Source organism: Gorilla gorilla, chromosome 13 (assembly GCF_029281585.2).
Source record: "Gorilla gorilla gorilla isolate KB3781 chromosome 13, NHGRI_mGorGor1-v2.1_pri, whole genome shotgun sequence".
NCBI classification, from domain to species: domain Eukaryota; kingdom Metazoa; phylum Chordata; class Mammalia; order Primates; family Hominidae; genus Gorilla; species Gorilla gorilla.
This window is the reverse complement of record NC_073237.2, coordinates 119,377,317-119,394,318: the sequence shown is the minus strand read 5'-3', so window position 1 is coordinate 119,394,318 and position 17,002 is coordinate 119,377,317. Positions and strand designations below refer to the sequence as shown.

The 17,002-nt window shown below is 36.3% G+C and overlaps 1 protein-coding gene across 8 annotated transcripts in view; it reads right to left on the bottom strand.

Moving 5' to 3' along the window:
* Window positions 1-17,002, bottom strand: part of RABGAP1 (RAB GTPase activating protein 1) — a 171,659-nt gene that overhangs the window by 76,916 nt on the left and 77,741 nt on the right. For all 8 annotated transcript variants that reach the window (XM_055351856.2, XM_031014589.3, XM_019033938.4 and 5 more), the window contains 3 exons: window positions 15,965-16,139; window positions 10,866-10,959; window positions 6,050-6,200 (listed from right to left, as the gene is read on the bottom strand). In XM_055351856.2, coding sequence (XP_055207831.1) covers window positions 6,050-6,200; window positions 10,866-10,959; window positions 15,965-16,139 — 420 coding nt within the window. The remainder of the gene's footprint in view (window positions 1-6,049; window positions 6,201-10,865; window positions 10,960-15,964; window positions 16,140-17,002) is intronic.

The following is a 17,002-nucleotide window of genomic DNA, read 5'->3' as shown; positions in this document are numbered from 1 at the left end:
ATTTATTCCATGAAGCCAAGGGTAGTAGTTCAATATAAGAAGTCTATCACATGTTGATAGATTATGTAACTTACTCCATTAACAAATTAAAGAAAATCAGTAATAGTCCTGAAAAAGCTGATAAAATTCAGTAACATTCCTAATAAAAAATCCAAAGCAGGGATAGAAGGAAACCACTTAAATGAAACACAATTTATTATTATTTTAAGTCTCACTCTGTCACCTGGGCTGAAGTGCAGTGGCACTATTTTGGCTCACTGCAACCTCTGCCTCCGGGGTTCAAGCAATTCTCCTGCCTCAGGCTCCCAAGTAGCTGTGATTATAGGTGCCCGCCACCACGGCCGGCTAATTCTTGTATTTTTTTAGTAGAGACGGGATTTTGCCATGTTCCCCAGGCTGGTCTCAAACTCCTGACCTCAGGTAATCCACCAGCCTCGGTCTTCGAAAGTGTTGGGATTACAGGCGTGAGCCACTGCGCCCGGCCAAAAACAAATTGTTTACCAAAAAAAAAAAAAGAATATGTTTTCCAAAAGATTGAAAAACTAAAACCATTTTAATTAAATTCAGGAATTAGATGGGGGTGCTAGTTATCACCATCATCATTTAACATTGTCTTAATGCTTCTATAAAATATAAAGACAAAACCAAGAAAATGTAGTAGGCTGCATAAACATTGTAAAGAGGTAAAACCGTCTTTACTGCTGATATTATTACACACCTGAAAATCTCAAAAGATGACAATATAAAGTTAGGACAATTAATCAAAATATTAAGAGGCAAATAGAAAAAATGTAAAAATCACTCTCTTTTTCCCTATTGTAGCAGTTAGCACCTACAAATGGAAACTGACAAAACTATTCCATTTGCTGTAGTGTGAACATGCTAAGTTAATTCTTAGGAACCAATTTAACAATAAAGCTACAAGATCCCTATGAAGGCAATTCAGAATTGTTGAAGGCAAAAAAAAAAGAAAAGAAAGATCTGAACAAATAAAAAGACATACTGCATTCTCACATGTTAAACTTATACCCTCAACTGGTATGTAAATTAAATGCAATTCAAATAACAATCTCCACATAACCTTATAGGGTGATGGTGGTAGTGAGATTGGATAAAAGATTTTAAGGTTTTTATGGCAGATTAAATTTGCAGAATAGTCAAGTAAGGTATGAGATAGAAAACAAAGATTTGCTTTCACAGCTATCAGAAATAATACAAAGCCTTTTTAATCAAAACAGTGTGGGGACAGGAATATGCAAACAAATAATACAAAGAACAATCTAGAAATCAATCCCAGCATATATGAGAATTTAAAATATGACAAAGATGGTAGTTCTACTGAGTAGGAAAATAGGAGTAGCACAACTGGTTATCCATCTGGAAGAAAGTAAAATCGAACTGCTTTCTCATGCCACATACAAAAATAAATTCCAGATGGATTAAAGACATAAAAATTAACACACAGAATAAAAATCTTGCAAGAAAATGTTGGAAACCACATTTACAAAATATAGAGACAGAAGAGGTCTTAACCAAGACACAATTTTCTACATAAAAACTGAAAGTGTCTTGTATGGCATAAAACCATAAATAAAATCATTAAAAAATATATTTATAATGCATATGAAAAGGATTAGTAAACAATATATGGAGAGTGTTTAGAAACTGTTATCTTAAAAAGACTTCATAGATAAATGTACAAAGAACATAAATAGAAGAGCAGATCATTCAAATTTACTGGTAGCCAGAGAATTGCAAACTAATGATATGCTAGGCCACATGTAGTGGCTCATGCCTGTAATCCCAGAACTTTGGGAGGCCAAGGTGGGAGGATCACGAGGTCGGGAGTTCAAAACCAGCCTAACCAACATGGTGAAACTCAGTCTCTACTAAAAATACAAAAATTAGCCAGGCACGGTGGCGTGCACCTGTAATCCCAGCTACTCAGGAGGCTAAGGCAGGAGAATCGTTTGAACCCGGGAGGCGGAGGTTGCAGTGAGCCGAGATCGTGCCACTGTACTCCAGCCTGGGCGACAGACAGAGCAAGACTCTGTCTCAAAAAAAAAAAAAAAAAAAAGATATGCTGGCATCACTTACATCCACTGATAGTAAAAATTAAATATAATAACTAATACTGGTTGGGATATGGGGCAGCAGGTACTTTGCTGGTACAACTATATGCAACTACATTGCTGGTGGAACTGTGAATTGTCACATCCAAGTGCACTGCACAGTATCTGACACATACTTAGTGCTAAAAAAGGTAGCTATTACTATTGTTCTATTATTTCCCTTCTGGATCCCTACTGAAATTTAAAAACCTAAAAAATTTTCACTTTAAAAAGCAAAACGGGAAGAAGAAACTAACTCCATTGCTTATTGAAATAAGAAACACCTTTAAAAGCATACTATGTATTTTATGTTATTGAAAGGTCATTTGTCCTTGGGTTAAAATGGTATATTGAAAAATTCCCACATGTACCCCATACAAGACAGGCTTGACAACTAATGCAAGATGATGACAAAGACATTAATCAGTTTTGTTTGCCAGGTTAATTTTTTTGATCTTCACTCTATAAATCAAGTCACTCTTTCCTGCTCTAGTCTTTGAAGAAGCTAAGCAAAAAAAAAATCTCAAAGTAATATTATATGTAAAATTTCAGAACACAACGCATATATCTGGCAAAGAAGCCATGTTCAGAATAAACACTTTATAGAAATTAGTAGTGTGTATATATATATACACAAATATTGTCTAAATAAGTATAATATGTACAAATCCTGCTGTGTGCAAGAATGTTTATAGCAGTTTTATTCATAATAGCTAAAACTGGAAAAAAAACAAACATTTGTAATAGCCGAATATATTTTTAAAGTGTAATTTATTCATATAATGGAATACTCTAAACAATTTTTTAAAAAGACGACAAAAAACAAGCTACTGATACACTCTCAAAATAGATGAGCGAAAGAAGTGAGATACAAATGAGCATGTGCTGTGTGACTGTATAACTGCATTTAAATTAAATTCAAGGATGGGTGTGGTGGCTCACGTCTGTAATCCCAGCACTTTGGGAGGCCAGGGATGGGGGGATCACCTGAGGTCAGGAGTTCAAGACGAGCCTAGCCAACATGGGGATACCCTGTCTCTACTAAAAATACAAAAATTAGGCAGGCTTGGTGGTGTGTGCCTGTAATCCCAGCTACTTGGGAGGCTGATGCAGGAGAATCGCTTTAATCCAGGAGGCAGAGGTTGCAGTGAGCTGAGATCATGCCACTGCACTCCAGCCTGGGTGACAGGGCAAGACTCCATCTCCAAAACAGAAAAAATTCAAGAACAATCAAAACTAACCTAAGGAGAGAAAAGCCAGAATAATGATTACTCAGGGGTGTAGTAAGGGTATTTATGACTAGAAAGGTACATGAATAACTTTTGGGGGTTATGGATATGTTCTTGCTCTTGATAGTGGTCACCGTAGTGTATTTATATGTAAAATGTCATGGAGCTATTTTTAAAAAAGTAACTTATATGCAAACTTTGATAGCTCAGATGGTAGAGTAGACTGTAAAAAGTACCTTACTCCCCCCAAAAACATTTCAGAGTAAGTTAAAAGATGTCAATTACCATTCCCATACAATGATAACTCTTAATTCCAGGAAGACAGAAAAGAAAAGCAATACCAACTTACGTTAGCTATCACTGTCATTTTTTTAAATTCACAAATATTATGGTGGTTAAATAATTTCTATTTTCTGATCATCTACTAGCAATTTAAATTAATATATATTCATTAAAAAATTTGGGGGGCTGGGCGTGGTGGCTCACACTTGTAATCCCAGCACTTTGGGAGGTCGAGGCGGGCGGATCATGAGGTCAGGAGTTCGAGACCAGCCCGGCCAATATGGTGAAACCCCATCTCTACTAAAAATTAAAAAATTAGCTGGGAGTGGTGGCAGGTGCCTGTAATCCCACCTACTCAGGAGGCTGAGGCAGGAGAATCGCTTAAACCCAGGAGGCAGAGGTTGCAGTGAGCCGAGATCGTACCACTGCACTGCACTCTAGCCAGGGTGACAGAGCTAGACTCCGTCTCAAAAAGAAAAAAAAATTGTAAGTTTAATGTGAAATATAAAGTACACATCACCAGTATATACAAATCAATCAAATGTTTCATATTTTGTTAATAGTCTTTCTTTTACATATCATATAACTACCAGGTTCCTTTTCTATCAACAGACGTCACCACTTTCAAGGAACCAGAAAAACAGAATCCATTCAGTTACAGACACTTCATGTCTTATGAATAGTCTTACCAAAATATTTCGTTTAAAGCAATAAGCTCTTAAGAATCATTTTTGACCAAACATTTCAAAGGACTTCAAAAAAAATAAGTAGTGTTACAAATCCAAAATATGATTTGCCAACAAAAGAAAATAAAAACTAGGTGTATCTCTGCTAGATATACATGTTATATAACCTTATTCTTCAGTGGCTCTGTTCATACTATGAGTACAATGCTGTACCCATCTTTCTATACCTGGAATTCATCTCAAATGTTATATTCCTGATAAAGACTCCTCTGTTCTCCTAGATAGAATTGATAACTTCTTTTGATGGCTCCCACTGTGCTTTTTCAGACACATTCTATCATAAGACAGCTACTTGCTTTTGTGTTTAACCTCCCAGCTCCAACACTGTGGTTGTAACAGTTACTCAACAATAAATACTAGTTAAACAATTATATCAACTTAATGGAAGGAATCAGAATACTTACTGAAACAAAAAAAATCTGTCTGGATATAGGATGATGAGAAAGAACATTAATATTCTGAAGACATAAAAGTCATTTTCTGGTGAAGGTCCTATCTCATGTTTGAATGCTGTTTTTCCAGGCCAGGTGAGGCGGCTCACACCTGTAATTCCAGCACTTTGGGAGGCCAAGACAGTTGGATTGCTTGAGGCCAGGAATTCAATACCAGTCTGGCCAAAATGGAGAAACCCTACTCTCTACTAAAAATACAAAAATTAGTCAGGCGTGGTGGTGAGCACCTGTAATCCCAGCTTCTTGGGAGACGGAGGCACAACAATTGCTTAAAGCTGGGAGGCGGAGGTTGCGGTGAGCCTAGATCATGCCACTGCACTCCAGCCTGGGCAAGACTCTATTTCAAAAAAAAAAAAAAAAGCCTGCTCTTCCCTTATAAGGTTTTTTTTTTTTAAATAACAGCTTTATAGAGAGATATCATTCATAATTTATAAGGTTTTAACTTTTTTTCTTTTTTAAGACGAAGTTTTACCTTCTGTCACATTGAAAAATTTCCTATATTCTTGAAGATTCTGAGCAATACATACACGACCCAGGTTTGGGATTTGCATACTATTGGAGAAACTGCTTCCTGAAGATAAACACTTCAAGAATTTGAGAAAATTAAAACTAAAACCGAAAACATGAACACAAAGGCACAAAACATTGCCTAACATTGCAGAAAATTACTTTAAATCCTGATATGCTTGTAGAAGAAATAGTTTTTCTTGTTTTGCTTGCAAAACTTTGAGGAATGCATGAACTTCAGAAGGGGAACACCATACAAATGAGATTTTTTTCACTTTAGAGGAATGAGCTAAAAGAGAATATGGTTTAAGATTAAAGAATTATTTTCTTACAGTTGCAGAAGAATTAAGAAGAACTAAGCCTTTCCTACCAACAGCACATTTCTGTAAAATGTGAAAAGTATTAAAATAATCAAAAGAAAATTTTTACACATTGCATAGCACAAGTGGTTTGACTAAAAATGTTATTTACAGTCAAAAAAGAATCTGGATATACAATGGGCTAGAAGACACCTTTGGTCTCTGAGGTGATAGGAACCAAGGAGAAAAAACTATGACTTCTTCGTGCAACAGAAAAAACATGTTAGAGCTGGAAGTATTAACAGTTCTATTCTTAAATAAATTAATAATAAACACTTCTTATAAGTCAAATAACTACAATGATCTTTTCATCACAAATCTCTAAAAGGATTAATGCTGAAGCTGAATTATCACCCCCCTTACCTTTGTGATAAGAATGCGGTATTTCTCTACCAGGTGGTCATTGTTATGACAGCCTGCTAGCAGCTGCCAGACTTCTCCTCGAAGAGCTTCAGGGACACCGTTTCTTACTAAGGATGACAACTGCTTCGGTCTCACATTCAAGTTGAGATGCCTAAAAATAAAGCCATAAACCATAAATCATAAAAGGAAGATTCTCTAAAGAATGTTACTTTTATCAAAGTCAATTTAAATGGCTTACAAATACGTGACAAGGTAACAAAGTAATAAAGGGAAAAAAAAGTGCTTCTGAATTAGATGAGGCCAAGATAACTATGAGAGATTGGGTGGAAGAAAATAAAAATCCACACAGATTCTGCAAAAGGCTTCTTAAGTATCTTTAAATTATTTCTCTACTTTAAAAAAAAAAAACAAAAAGCAAAACTGGAAATCACAGATGATGCTCTATAGCTATGGTTTATATAAAAAAGATGGCCGGGCGCGGTAACTCACGCCTGTAATCCCAGCACTTCGGGAGGCCGAGGTGGGTATATCACCTGAGGTCAGGAGTTCAAGAGCAGCCTGGGCGCCATGGTGAAACCCCATCTAAATACAAAAAATTAGCCCATCATGGTGGCACATGCCTGTAATTCCAGCTATTCAAGAGACTGAGGCAGAAGAACTGCTTGAACCGGGAGGCGGAGGTTGCAGTAAGCCAAGATTGCACCACCGCACTCCAGCCTGGGTGACAGAGCGAGACTGTCTCAAAACAAACAAACAAACAAAAAAAGAGCAAAATTCCAATCAGTGGACATATAATAAATGACAAGAACCTAGCTCTACATCAAATTGACAAGTGGTCAGCAAGGCATGGTGACTCATGTAGTTCCACTGCTTTGAGAGGCCAAGGTGGGAAGATTTCTTGAACCCAGGAGTTCTGGACCAGCCTAGGTAATATAGCAAGAACCCCGTGTCTACAGAAAAATAAAAATAAGCTGGCATGATGGTTATATTCCTAGCTACTTGGGAGGCTGAGGCAAGAAGATCGCTTGAGCCTAGGAGTTCAAGGCTGCAGTGAGAGACCGCACCACTGCACTCCAGCCTGGGTGACAGAGACAGACTTTGTCTAGAAAAAAAAAATTGACAAGAATATTGTATATTTATATGTTCTAAGTTAAAATAAAATATCTCAAGTATGTTTCCAACAGTTTTTATGATGCTTTCCTTCAAATAACTTTTCTGAATGTTTATGGTGGCTAATAACATTTCCACTGAACTACTATATCACTACAAGTTACCGAAATCTTTGGACTTCATTTATGTCACCTATAAAATGGGGAAAATTAAACTAGCCTTGAAATGTTGGTATAAATGTACAATGTGCTTCTGCATACAGTATCTTATTTGACCTTCAGAACAACCATCTGAGGTAATGGTAGTACCTCTAGTTTTACAGATGCAGAAAAAATTTCAGGGAAGTCAATTAAATGACTGAGGTAGTCCTCAAATTCTTAAGACTAATGAATGCTCTGTTATAGAGCAGCTGGTTTGTGACTTGAGAGCCACCATTACTGAGTCAATAAAACAGGATCCTGACATTAAGAAGATGCTGTGGCTATCAGACGTAAGCAGAAGTTACTGATACAAAATAACCACTATCAAATTTTAAAAAGGCCTGTGATTTTTCTCAAAATGTTCAAAGAATCCCATAAGAATTCTGCACAGCACATTTAAAAGTGATTTATTCTGTGACACTGGTGCCCTAATGCAAGTGCTATAGACAGTTCAATAGTTTTCTCCTTGTTTAGATAAAAACATTATATAAAAGCTGAAAAGTTATGAGCAGAAAGAACAGACATGGTTCTGCTGCTAACCCAATCCCTGGTATGCTATGGCCTGTGGGCCACACTGGGCCTAACTATCACCTGTTCTTGTAAATAAACTTTTACTGAAACACAGTCATGCTTATTTGTCTAAGTATTGTGTATGATAGCTTCTGCATTACAATAGTAGAACTGAGTAGCTGTGACAGACTATTAGCCTGCAAAACCTAAAATATTTATTATTTGGCTCTTTACAGACAAAGCCTGCTAACCTTACTAGCTTAATTTACATTGATAAAATTACTTTCAGAATAATTTCATCTCATTGATAATATTAACTTTATCCAACTTAGCAACCTATTTTATACTGACATTAGTTCTCTTATCCATTAAGAGTCATATTAAAATGAACTTGTCACGAGGTCAGGAGATCGAGACCATCCTGGCTAACACGGTGAAACCCCGTCTCTACTAAAAATACAAAAAATTAGCCGGACGAGGTGGCGGGCACCTGTAGTCCCAGCTACTCAGGAGGCTGAGGCAGGAGAATGGCGTGAACCCCGGGGGGCAGAGCCTGCAGTGAGCCGAGATCGCACCACTGCACTCCAGCCTGGGCGACAGCGAGACTCCGTCTCAAAAAACAAACAAAAAAAATGAACTTGGAGAATTAGAGCTCAAAGATACTATTAATACTACCACTAAAATCTAATGTAGAGTTAAATAAACCAGCCTTGGGATCAGCCTTGACTGTGTTAAAAATTCTGGTTGTGACATTTACTAACTAGAATGCCTTAACCTATGCACCAGTCTCATCTGTAAAAAACAAATACTTTATAAGGTTGTTAGAGTTGACATAGAGCACATAACAGCACAGTGCCTAAAATATGGTAAATTCATTAGTTCTATGTTACTATAACTACAACCATGGCATCCATTATTTTTAATCTATAATAATTACAAATGGTAATTTTATAGACTTCTATTTTCTAAATGAAGAAACAGACTCAAAAGAGTTAAGTGACTTGTCTAAGACCACACAGCTTAAAAGTAGGAGAGGCAGAATTTGAAACCAGGTCTACCAGGCTTTAAAATTCCATTATTACAATGCTTCTTATCCATAGAACACATATCCATAGAACACAAATAATAATGAGAAAAAATAATGATGTAATGAGCTAAAGAAGAGACACTATTATATTATATCTGAAGACATGACTAAAGCAAGCAAAAATAGTTTAAATACCCTGAAAGATGGCAGACACAGATGGAAACTCAACAAATACATTTGAGGGAATAGAAGACATGTTAATTAAATGAATAACAAAGCTTGATAACAAAACGAATTCCAAGTTGTATAAGATGCTGATGGGTTCGTGTAATAAAATCTAACTAGAGTCTTAATGCTATATCTACATGATTTTAAATATATTATGCAACCACGTCAAAACTCAATTACGTTTCTGTTTTAGAGCAGAAACCTTTTTATACAGATAAAATTCCTGCCAGCAGCATCCCAAACACTCCAAACTCAGTGAACTGAAAATATTATTGTGACAAGAGCACCAGAAGTTTTGTCTCCTGATGTAAAGAAATACCAAAAATATAAGAAAACTATTACTCTGGTTTTTTTGCAGAGTTCATTTATTAAAACAACTTGTGTAAAGATAAATCGTGCTTTGGTTTGCTTTTTTCTCCTGTACACATTTGACATTTTCCAGTGTGGAGAGTGTTTTGTCAAAAGTGTAAAGCATTGTGAGAGTAATATAAAAGCAGATAATGCCCATTTGTAGTCCTATCCCTTAAGGGCATGACACAATGCTTTAAAATTCTGAGACACAGCTTTATTCTAACAATGCAGTGAAATACTTCAACAGTTAAAATGTCTGAGAAAAATCAAACCCCAAAGTAACAGGCCAATAGGGAGTTTATATGACAACCCTAGTAATCAGAATGTCAGAAATAGAGAAGTGTTCAGATCACTTCCAAGCTCAGCTTTTTTCAGCATATACTGGCATCCTACTCAAGGAGAAAAGGAAACTGCATAAATGTCTCACCAACCTGACTTACCAGAATATCTGTGGTCATGTTAATAAATACCTAAAGGCAATGTATTCTTTTTGTTTGGTATTTTTTCTTTTTTGTGTTTTGGAGAAAGGGTCTCAACTCTGTCACCCAGGATGGAGTGCAGTGGTGCAATCAAGGCTCACTAGAGCCTCGAACTCCTATGCTCAAGTGATCCTCCTGCCTCAGCCTCCAGAGTAGCTGGAACCACAGGTGCGCATCACCACGCCCAGTTAACTTTTTCATTTTTTGTAGAGATGGGGTTTCACCAAGTTGTCCAGGCTGGTCTTGAATTCCTGGGCTCAAGCAATCCTCCTGCCTTGACCTCCAAAAGGCTGAGATTACAGGCGTGAACCACTACACCCATCCTGAAGGCAATGTATTCTTTTTAGATAGCCTATAGGATAGTGCTTCTTAACACTGCTGTCAAACCATCTCTTGAGCTGATGAGAAATTCCTAAAATTTGTAAGTGTTAGTAGGAATTTTATAAGAGATAGTAATCGATAGAGCAGGTAATATATACCATGCTTATGACACTTTGCTCTGTCATTCTAGATACTTATCACAGATAAGGGAAAAATCCTACCTGGGGTCTCTACCATGGCTCTATGCATTGTGTGAACACCCTCTAAACTGACTGTTGTGTATTATCTGAACCACTCAGTGGTTCCTAACCTCTTCAATATAAAAGATACTTTTCTTATTTATTCTGTACATGAATTCCACATTTGGATAAATATTTTCTCCAGCAATGAGAACTTATTAGGTTCCTGATATTCTGAAAATTGATTTAAATTCTCTACTTCTACTCATATAAATCCCTAAAATAGATCACAGAATGCAAACATTGCGCTTAGGTTTCTACTACTGGTTCCAAAATTGATTATAGTTAGGTAAGATTCTCTACCCATAAAATGAGAATTGCAGATAAAAAAACTATTCTATCATAACTTACCATTTTGACAACAGTTCTCCCCATGTTTCAAGAATTTTTTCTGCACATTCTTTGGATACATCACCAGATCCACTCAGGAGAGGTTCATCATTATCTATAATAAACAAAACACACAAAAACGGTAACAGAGATGGCTGTGCTAGCCAGAAGAACACTGGAATGTTAAGAGTCAAATTTGAAAGACTTTACTGGGAGCATAAAGTCATAATTTCTCTTTTAGTATTTATGGATAAGTACAAAGAAAATAAAAATAGTTCTAGGTAAAATGCTGTAACCTCTTTAATTCTCTTTTGTTTTCCACATAGGTCCATATTATGTCAATTGCAAAAAAAAAAAAGGAGCTATTTAATTATAAAACTATAGGATTCAAAATATGGTATTTTCTCTCATTTTCCAAAGCAAACAGCTTTACGCATGAAAATATATGTCTTATTTAAAACACTTAAAAAATTTCAAACTACCTAACTGTCCAACAATAGGAGTAGAGAATGGTTGAAGAAATTATAATATATGTATATAATGCAACTGCATGTTGACATTTATGTTTATATAATAATGATATAGTTTGGCTCTGTGTCCCCACCCAAATCTCATCTTGAATTGTAGTTCCCATAATCCCACGTGTCATGGGAAGGACCCAAAGGGAGGTAACTGAATCATGGGGGTGGTTTCCCCCATGCTGTTCTCGTGACAGTGAGTTCTCATGAGATCTGATGGTTTTATAAGCATCTGGCATTTCCCCTGCTGGCACTCATTCTTCTCTTTCCTGCTGCCTTGTGAAGAAGGACATGTTTTGCTTCCCCTTCTGCCATGATTCTAAGTTTCCTGAAGTCTCCCCAGCCCTGCAGAACTGTGAGTTAATTAAGCCTCTTTTCTTTATAAATTTTGCAGTGAGCCAAGATCGCACCACAGAACTCCAGTGTGGGCAACAGAGCAAGACTCCGTCTCAAAAAAAAAAATTAAAATTAAACCTCTTTTCTTTATAAATTACTCAGTCTCGGTCGGGTATGTCTTTATTAGCAGTATGAGAACAGACTAATACAGATGATACGGCAAAATACGTTATAAAATGAAAATAAAAAGAGCTTAATATTCATTATGATCTAATCTAATCTAATAGATCTAATTATGATCTAACTATACCAAACACTAACAATTGCTCCCTCTGAGTGATGAAGTTATGATTGGTATTTTTCTCTGCTCTTTTATGTTTTTATGACTTTCTAAATTTTCTAAAATGGGAAATATTAATTTATAAAAGAAAACACAAACATACTTTAAAAGGCCAAATTAAATCATTTCTAATTTAATTCAATTAAGGAAAGTAAATTCAAGTCAGAAGTTAGAAATTATAAGATATGAAGACAGTGAAAAAAGTGGCACTGATCAAGGCATGAGAGGAACTAAAAAGCATAATAAAAGCAGAGAATAAACATGGAGTAAGATATCTACTTAATCCTCTTGCTTGACACTCAGGGAGTTTTTAACTTTTTGCTACAAACGGAATCAGGATGAATATATCTCATTGCTTTCATCGGGTTTATGTGCAGAAACTGACTTTCTCAGTTTTAAAAAGAATGCATTATTTTTAAGAATACTGAAAATTTCCGACAAACTGACTTCCAAAATGTTCTACCAATTTACAGTTCCACTAACTGGGTTACAACAGTACTTGTTTCCATCGATCTTTACCGATGCTCTTTCTAGATTTTGTTTGTTTTTATTTTTTAGCTTAACTTGCCTAAACAAAGTTTGGATCTTTACACCTCTAATGACTACATGTTGAATCTGCATCTCCAACAGAGACAGCAATCATCTGAAAGCACTAATTTTAAAGACTCAGAAATCTGTGATACTTCTTATTGAACTTTATATTATAATGCTTTGGACATTATCATCAGTTTTGCTGGTGAGACACAGAAGATGATAGAATGTGAGAGATCTTCTATATATGGATGAATAAGGTAAAGAAGAGAAAAGGCTAGGCCCGGCACGGTGGCTCACACCTGTAATCCCAGCACTTTGGGAGGCCAAAGTGGGTGGATCATCTGAGGTCAGGAGTTTGAGACAAGCCTGGCCAACCTGGTGAAACCCCATCTCTACTAAAACATACAAAAATTAGCTAGGCGTGGTGTGGGCACCTGTAATCCCAGCTACTCAGGAGGCTGAGGCAGGAGAATCACTTGAACCCAGGAGGCGGAGGTTGCAGTGAGCCGAAATTGTGCCATTGTACTCCAGTCTGGGTGACACAGTGAGACTCCATCTCAAAAAAAAAAAGAAAGGCTCAAGGACACTAAGGTAAATGTCCCCAGCTTCACTACCTTGCAAGACTGGCCCTACTTTCTAATCTCTCAAGTAATTTTCTATTTATTAAAACACCAATATACCAAATACAACTCTTTGGGGAAAGGTGGCTATGAAAAATGTACTAAAATTTAGAAGGGATGGTAATTTCTTCAAAAATATTAGAAAAACTTTTCTTACAAAATTCTCTTTCACATTTTGGATACTTTCAATAAATCTGGGTAGTAGTAGTTTAAAATCTGTGTTAAGAACCCATCTGCCTAAGGTGGGGTAGGACAGGCATCTCAGTTTCAGAATGATGCTTCTAAACATGTCCCCTTTATAATTTCTGGGTTTCTGCCAAATGTCTTATGGGTAAGAAGCCTCTCGAGAGAAATGTAATCATTTCTTCCCTGGAAGCAAACAATCACAGCAGGAATGGTTTCTCTGGTTTGTACACTGGGTTAGGGAGAATTAAAAGATAGCATGGCTACACAGTTTTCTTTAGTCCCAGTTCTCCTGTTATTAACTCTTCACTATAAAAATGAATTCTAGGGGGTTACCCATACTGCCAATATTTACTGAGCACCAACTACATATCAGATGTTGTGGTATACGCTAGGGAACAACATGAGGCAAAAGCAGACACACTCTTTTCCTTCACAGAGCTTATGTTCTAGTGTTCCATGATTTCCCCCAAGGGGTACACACTGCCATTAGTCCTTATCTCTCCCTAGTTAAGAACTATCAGTAGAGGCCTTCTGAACCCCCTAAAATTTTATTTTTAAAAAAGGTATGTCTGCTATAAATTAAAACTTGATGTCAGTCCTGAGGAACCTTTAGTCGGGCCCAGATTTCTTTGTAACCAGCAGATATTCCTCAAAATCTATGGTATGAAGATTTGAGCATTCTCTGGTTTCGTAATAGTGTCTTTCTCAATTTTTGTGTTTGTTTTGTTTTGTTTTTATCGCTGAGTGTTAAGAGAGGAAAGTTATGTAAACTTTTACCCACTCTGTCATCTTAACCAGTGTTGACCTAGAAGAGAAACTGCAAACCTCAATCAAGACTGTTACACAACAGACAATTTCAAACAGTGGGAACAATCCACCTTTCCCAGATATAACATATGACTTAAATTGGCTCTCCAGGGGGACTCTGAATTGCATCTCTGACATCAAAAACAATACATGTGCTTTTTCCATACTTCAAAATGCTTTATGTGAACTAAATGCAAGAGATGATGATAGACTACAGCTATGACTGTGGACTCACAGACCTAGATCCAAATCCTGACTCTGCCAATTTCTAGCTGTGTAACCTTGGGCAAATTCACTTTGCTGAGATTCCATTTCTTTTGTTGTTGTTGTTGTTGTTGTTGTTGTTGTTGTTGTTGACACAGAGTTTTGCTCTTGTTGCCCAGGCTGGAGTGCAATGGCGCAGCCTTGCCTCACTGCAACCTCCACCTCCTGGATACAATAAACTCTCCTGCCTCAGCCTCCCAAGTAGCTAGGATTACAGGCATGCGCCATCACACCCAGCTAATTTTTTGTATTTAGTAGAGACAGGGTTTCACCATGTTGGCCAGACTGGTCTCGAACTCCTGACTTCAAGTGATCCTCCCACCTCAGCCTCCCATGCTGGGATTACAGCCATGAGCCACCGTGCCTGGCCAGATTCCATTTATGTGCAAAGTTAGGTTAACAATAAATCCTATTTTTCAGGATTATTATGAGGATTATATTAAGCACAGTAATTGGTGGCCATTAGTATTACTAATAAATGATGCTAAATTGATTAATCATAAGGGCAATGGGAGTTATAGCAAACAGTAGGTATTGGAAACTCAGTGCTCACTCTAAACATGAAGAAAGTGAGTGCTCACTCTAAACTTGAAGAAAGTACATGGATACGTTTCATTTAACCAAATCAATCATTCTTGCCATCCCCATGCTTTTGTTAATGCAACTTCTTAACTAGAAATTCCAAGGAACTCCACTGATGACTACTAGATTCTCCTTGCACTTAAAAGTCCCAACTGAAAAACTACTCTTTATGATGCCCCACAACATTCCCCACAATGAAAACCAAATTCTCCTCTATGAATTTCCAGAACATTTCCTGTGAGCTTCACATATAGATACATGGCTCACATGATCTTATATTGTAATCAGGTTTTCTTCCATTAAAGTCGAAGCCCTGGTACTAAGTTAGAAATTAGAAAACGACTCTCATTCATGTTTCCTGTGGCCCCCTTCCTTCATGCCTCATTAAAAGGTAATTATATCTTTTAATAGAGAATGACAGATTAATTCAATAGATTTAGCCAGAAAAAAAAAAGAAACAAAGAACCAGTGGATTCTTAACGTTTATCAGTGTAAAACACAGTAATATATAAATGTATATATTTATAAATATATTTGGTAAAAAGGGTCATGTGTGCAAGCCACATTTTGGCACAGTGAATTTGTTCCTGCAAAATGAATGTGTTGAGATAGGAACATTTCTTTAGGTGCAAGCTGTGTCAAACTTGTTCTAAAAAAAAATGTACTAATATACCAAGCTAGCACTACACTGATTGTTTAAAAGGAGCTAATTATAAATCTCATTTTTCCAACTGGGTTACAAGTATCTTAAAGAAAACTCAATGTTAATCATTTTTAAATCTCCCACAGCTACTTACACATAGTAAACTCTCATAAGGAATTCATTAAATGAATTATAAATGCCGTATCACATTATCAATCCCCTGATACGATTTTAATAGTTTGCATGGTCTTCCACCCCCAAAAATAAATTAAGCTATCCCTACAGTTTACCTTCCTCTTCATCATCTTCTGGAGGAGAAGGTATCACTGAACTTTGCGATCCAGATTGTGGCAGGCGAACTGAAGGACTGGCTGTAGTTTTCCTCCTCTCTCTTTCTGATTCACTTTCCAAGCATACAACTTCATATAAAGTGTCAGTATTATTCTTTCTCTCCCTTTGCTTTATCTTGAAGATGAAAAAATATTATTTATTAAGCAGTAAAATTCTTTATGTTTTTAATTAATTGCAGTGTTTTTAATGTTTTTAATTGTAGTGATCTCGGCTCACTGCAATCACTTCTGATTTCATACAGGATGTGAAAATAAATGATTTTTTTTTTAGTATCTACATTAGAAGTAACTTTTTAAAACAGAAAAGCATATGTTTAGATCTTAAAATTCTTAGGAAAATTGGGCATTTACTGAGCAGTACTCTAGTTCTGCTTCAAACCATATTGGTTTGTCTTCAAACCATATTGTCAAGTATCCAACTACCAATGTTTAACCAGTGTCAACTAAAGAGCTAACAGTTCTGTATCTCCCAAATTAGTTAAGGCATCCTTCAAGGTTTCCTATATAAAACTATACAGAAAAAGTGTTTTAAATTACTCTAAAACATAAACTTCAAGACTAAGAAAATTCTTACTTCTAATGTTCTAGTGTTTTATCCCCACTCCTTTTGCTTAAAACAGTGTAGAGAACTTTTTCTTCAACTGAAAGCTACAACTTGGAGTTGTGGTGGGGTCAGGGGGAGGTGAATGGCAGAGAACACATCAACAGTAACCACAAAAATGTTGATTACTCCAATTGATTGTATTTTAGTTTTATTTTGAGGCAAACATATAATTTAAGCTGACCTAAATTAAAAATTTAAACCAGGAATATAAAACTTTACACTACAATACACATTATAAGTACATTAACATTCCATATTACATGTAAGTAAGTATACTAACATTCTTCCTTCCATATAAGGAAGGTAGCATGAAATATACGGAAGAATAAAAGGGGAGAGCTATAGGAAAAGGTACAGAGAAAACCAGAAAGGTG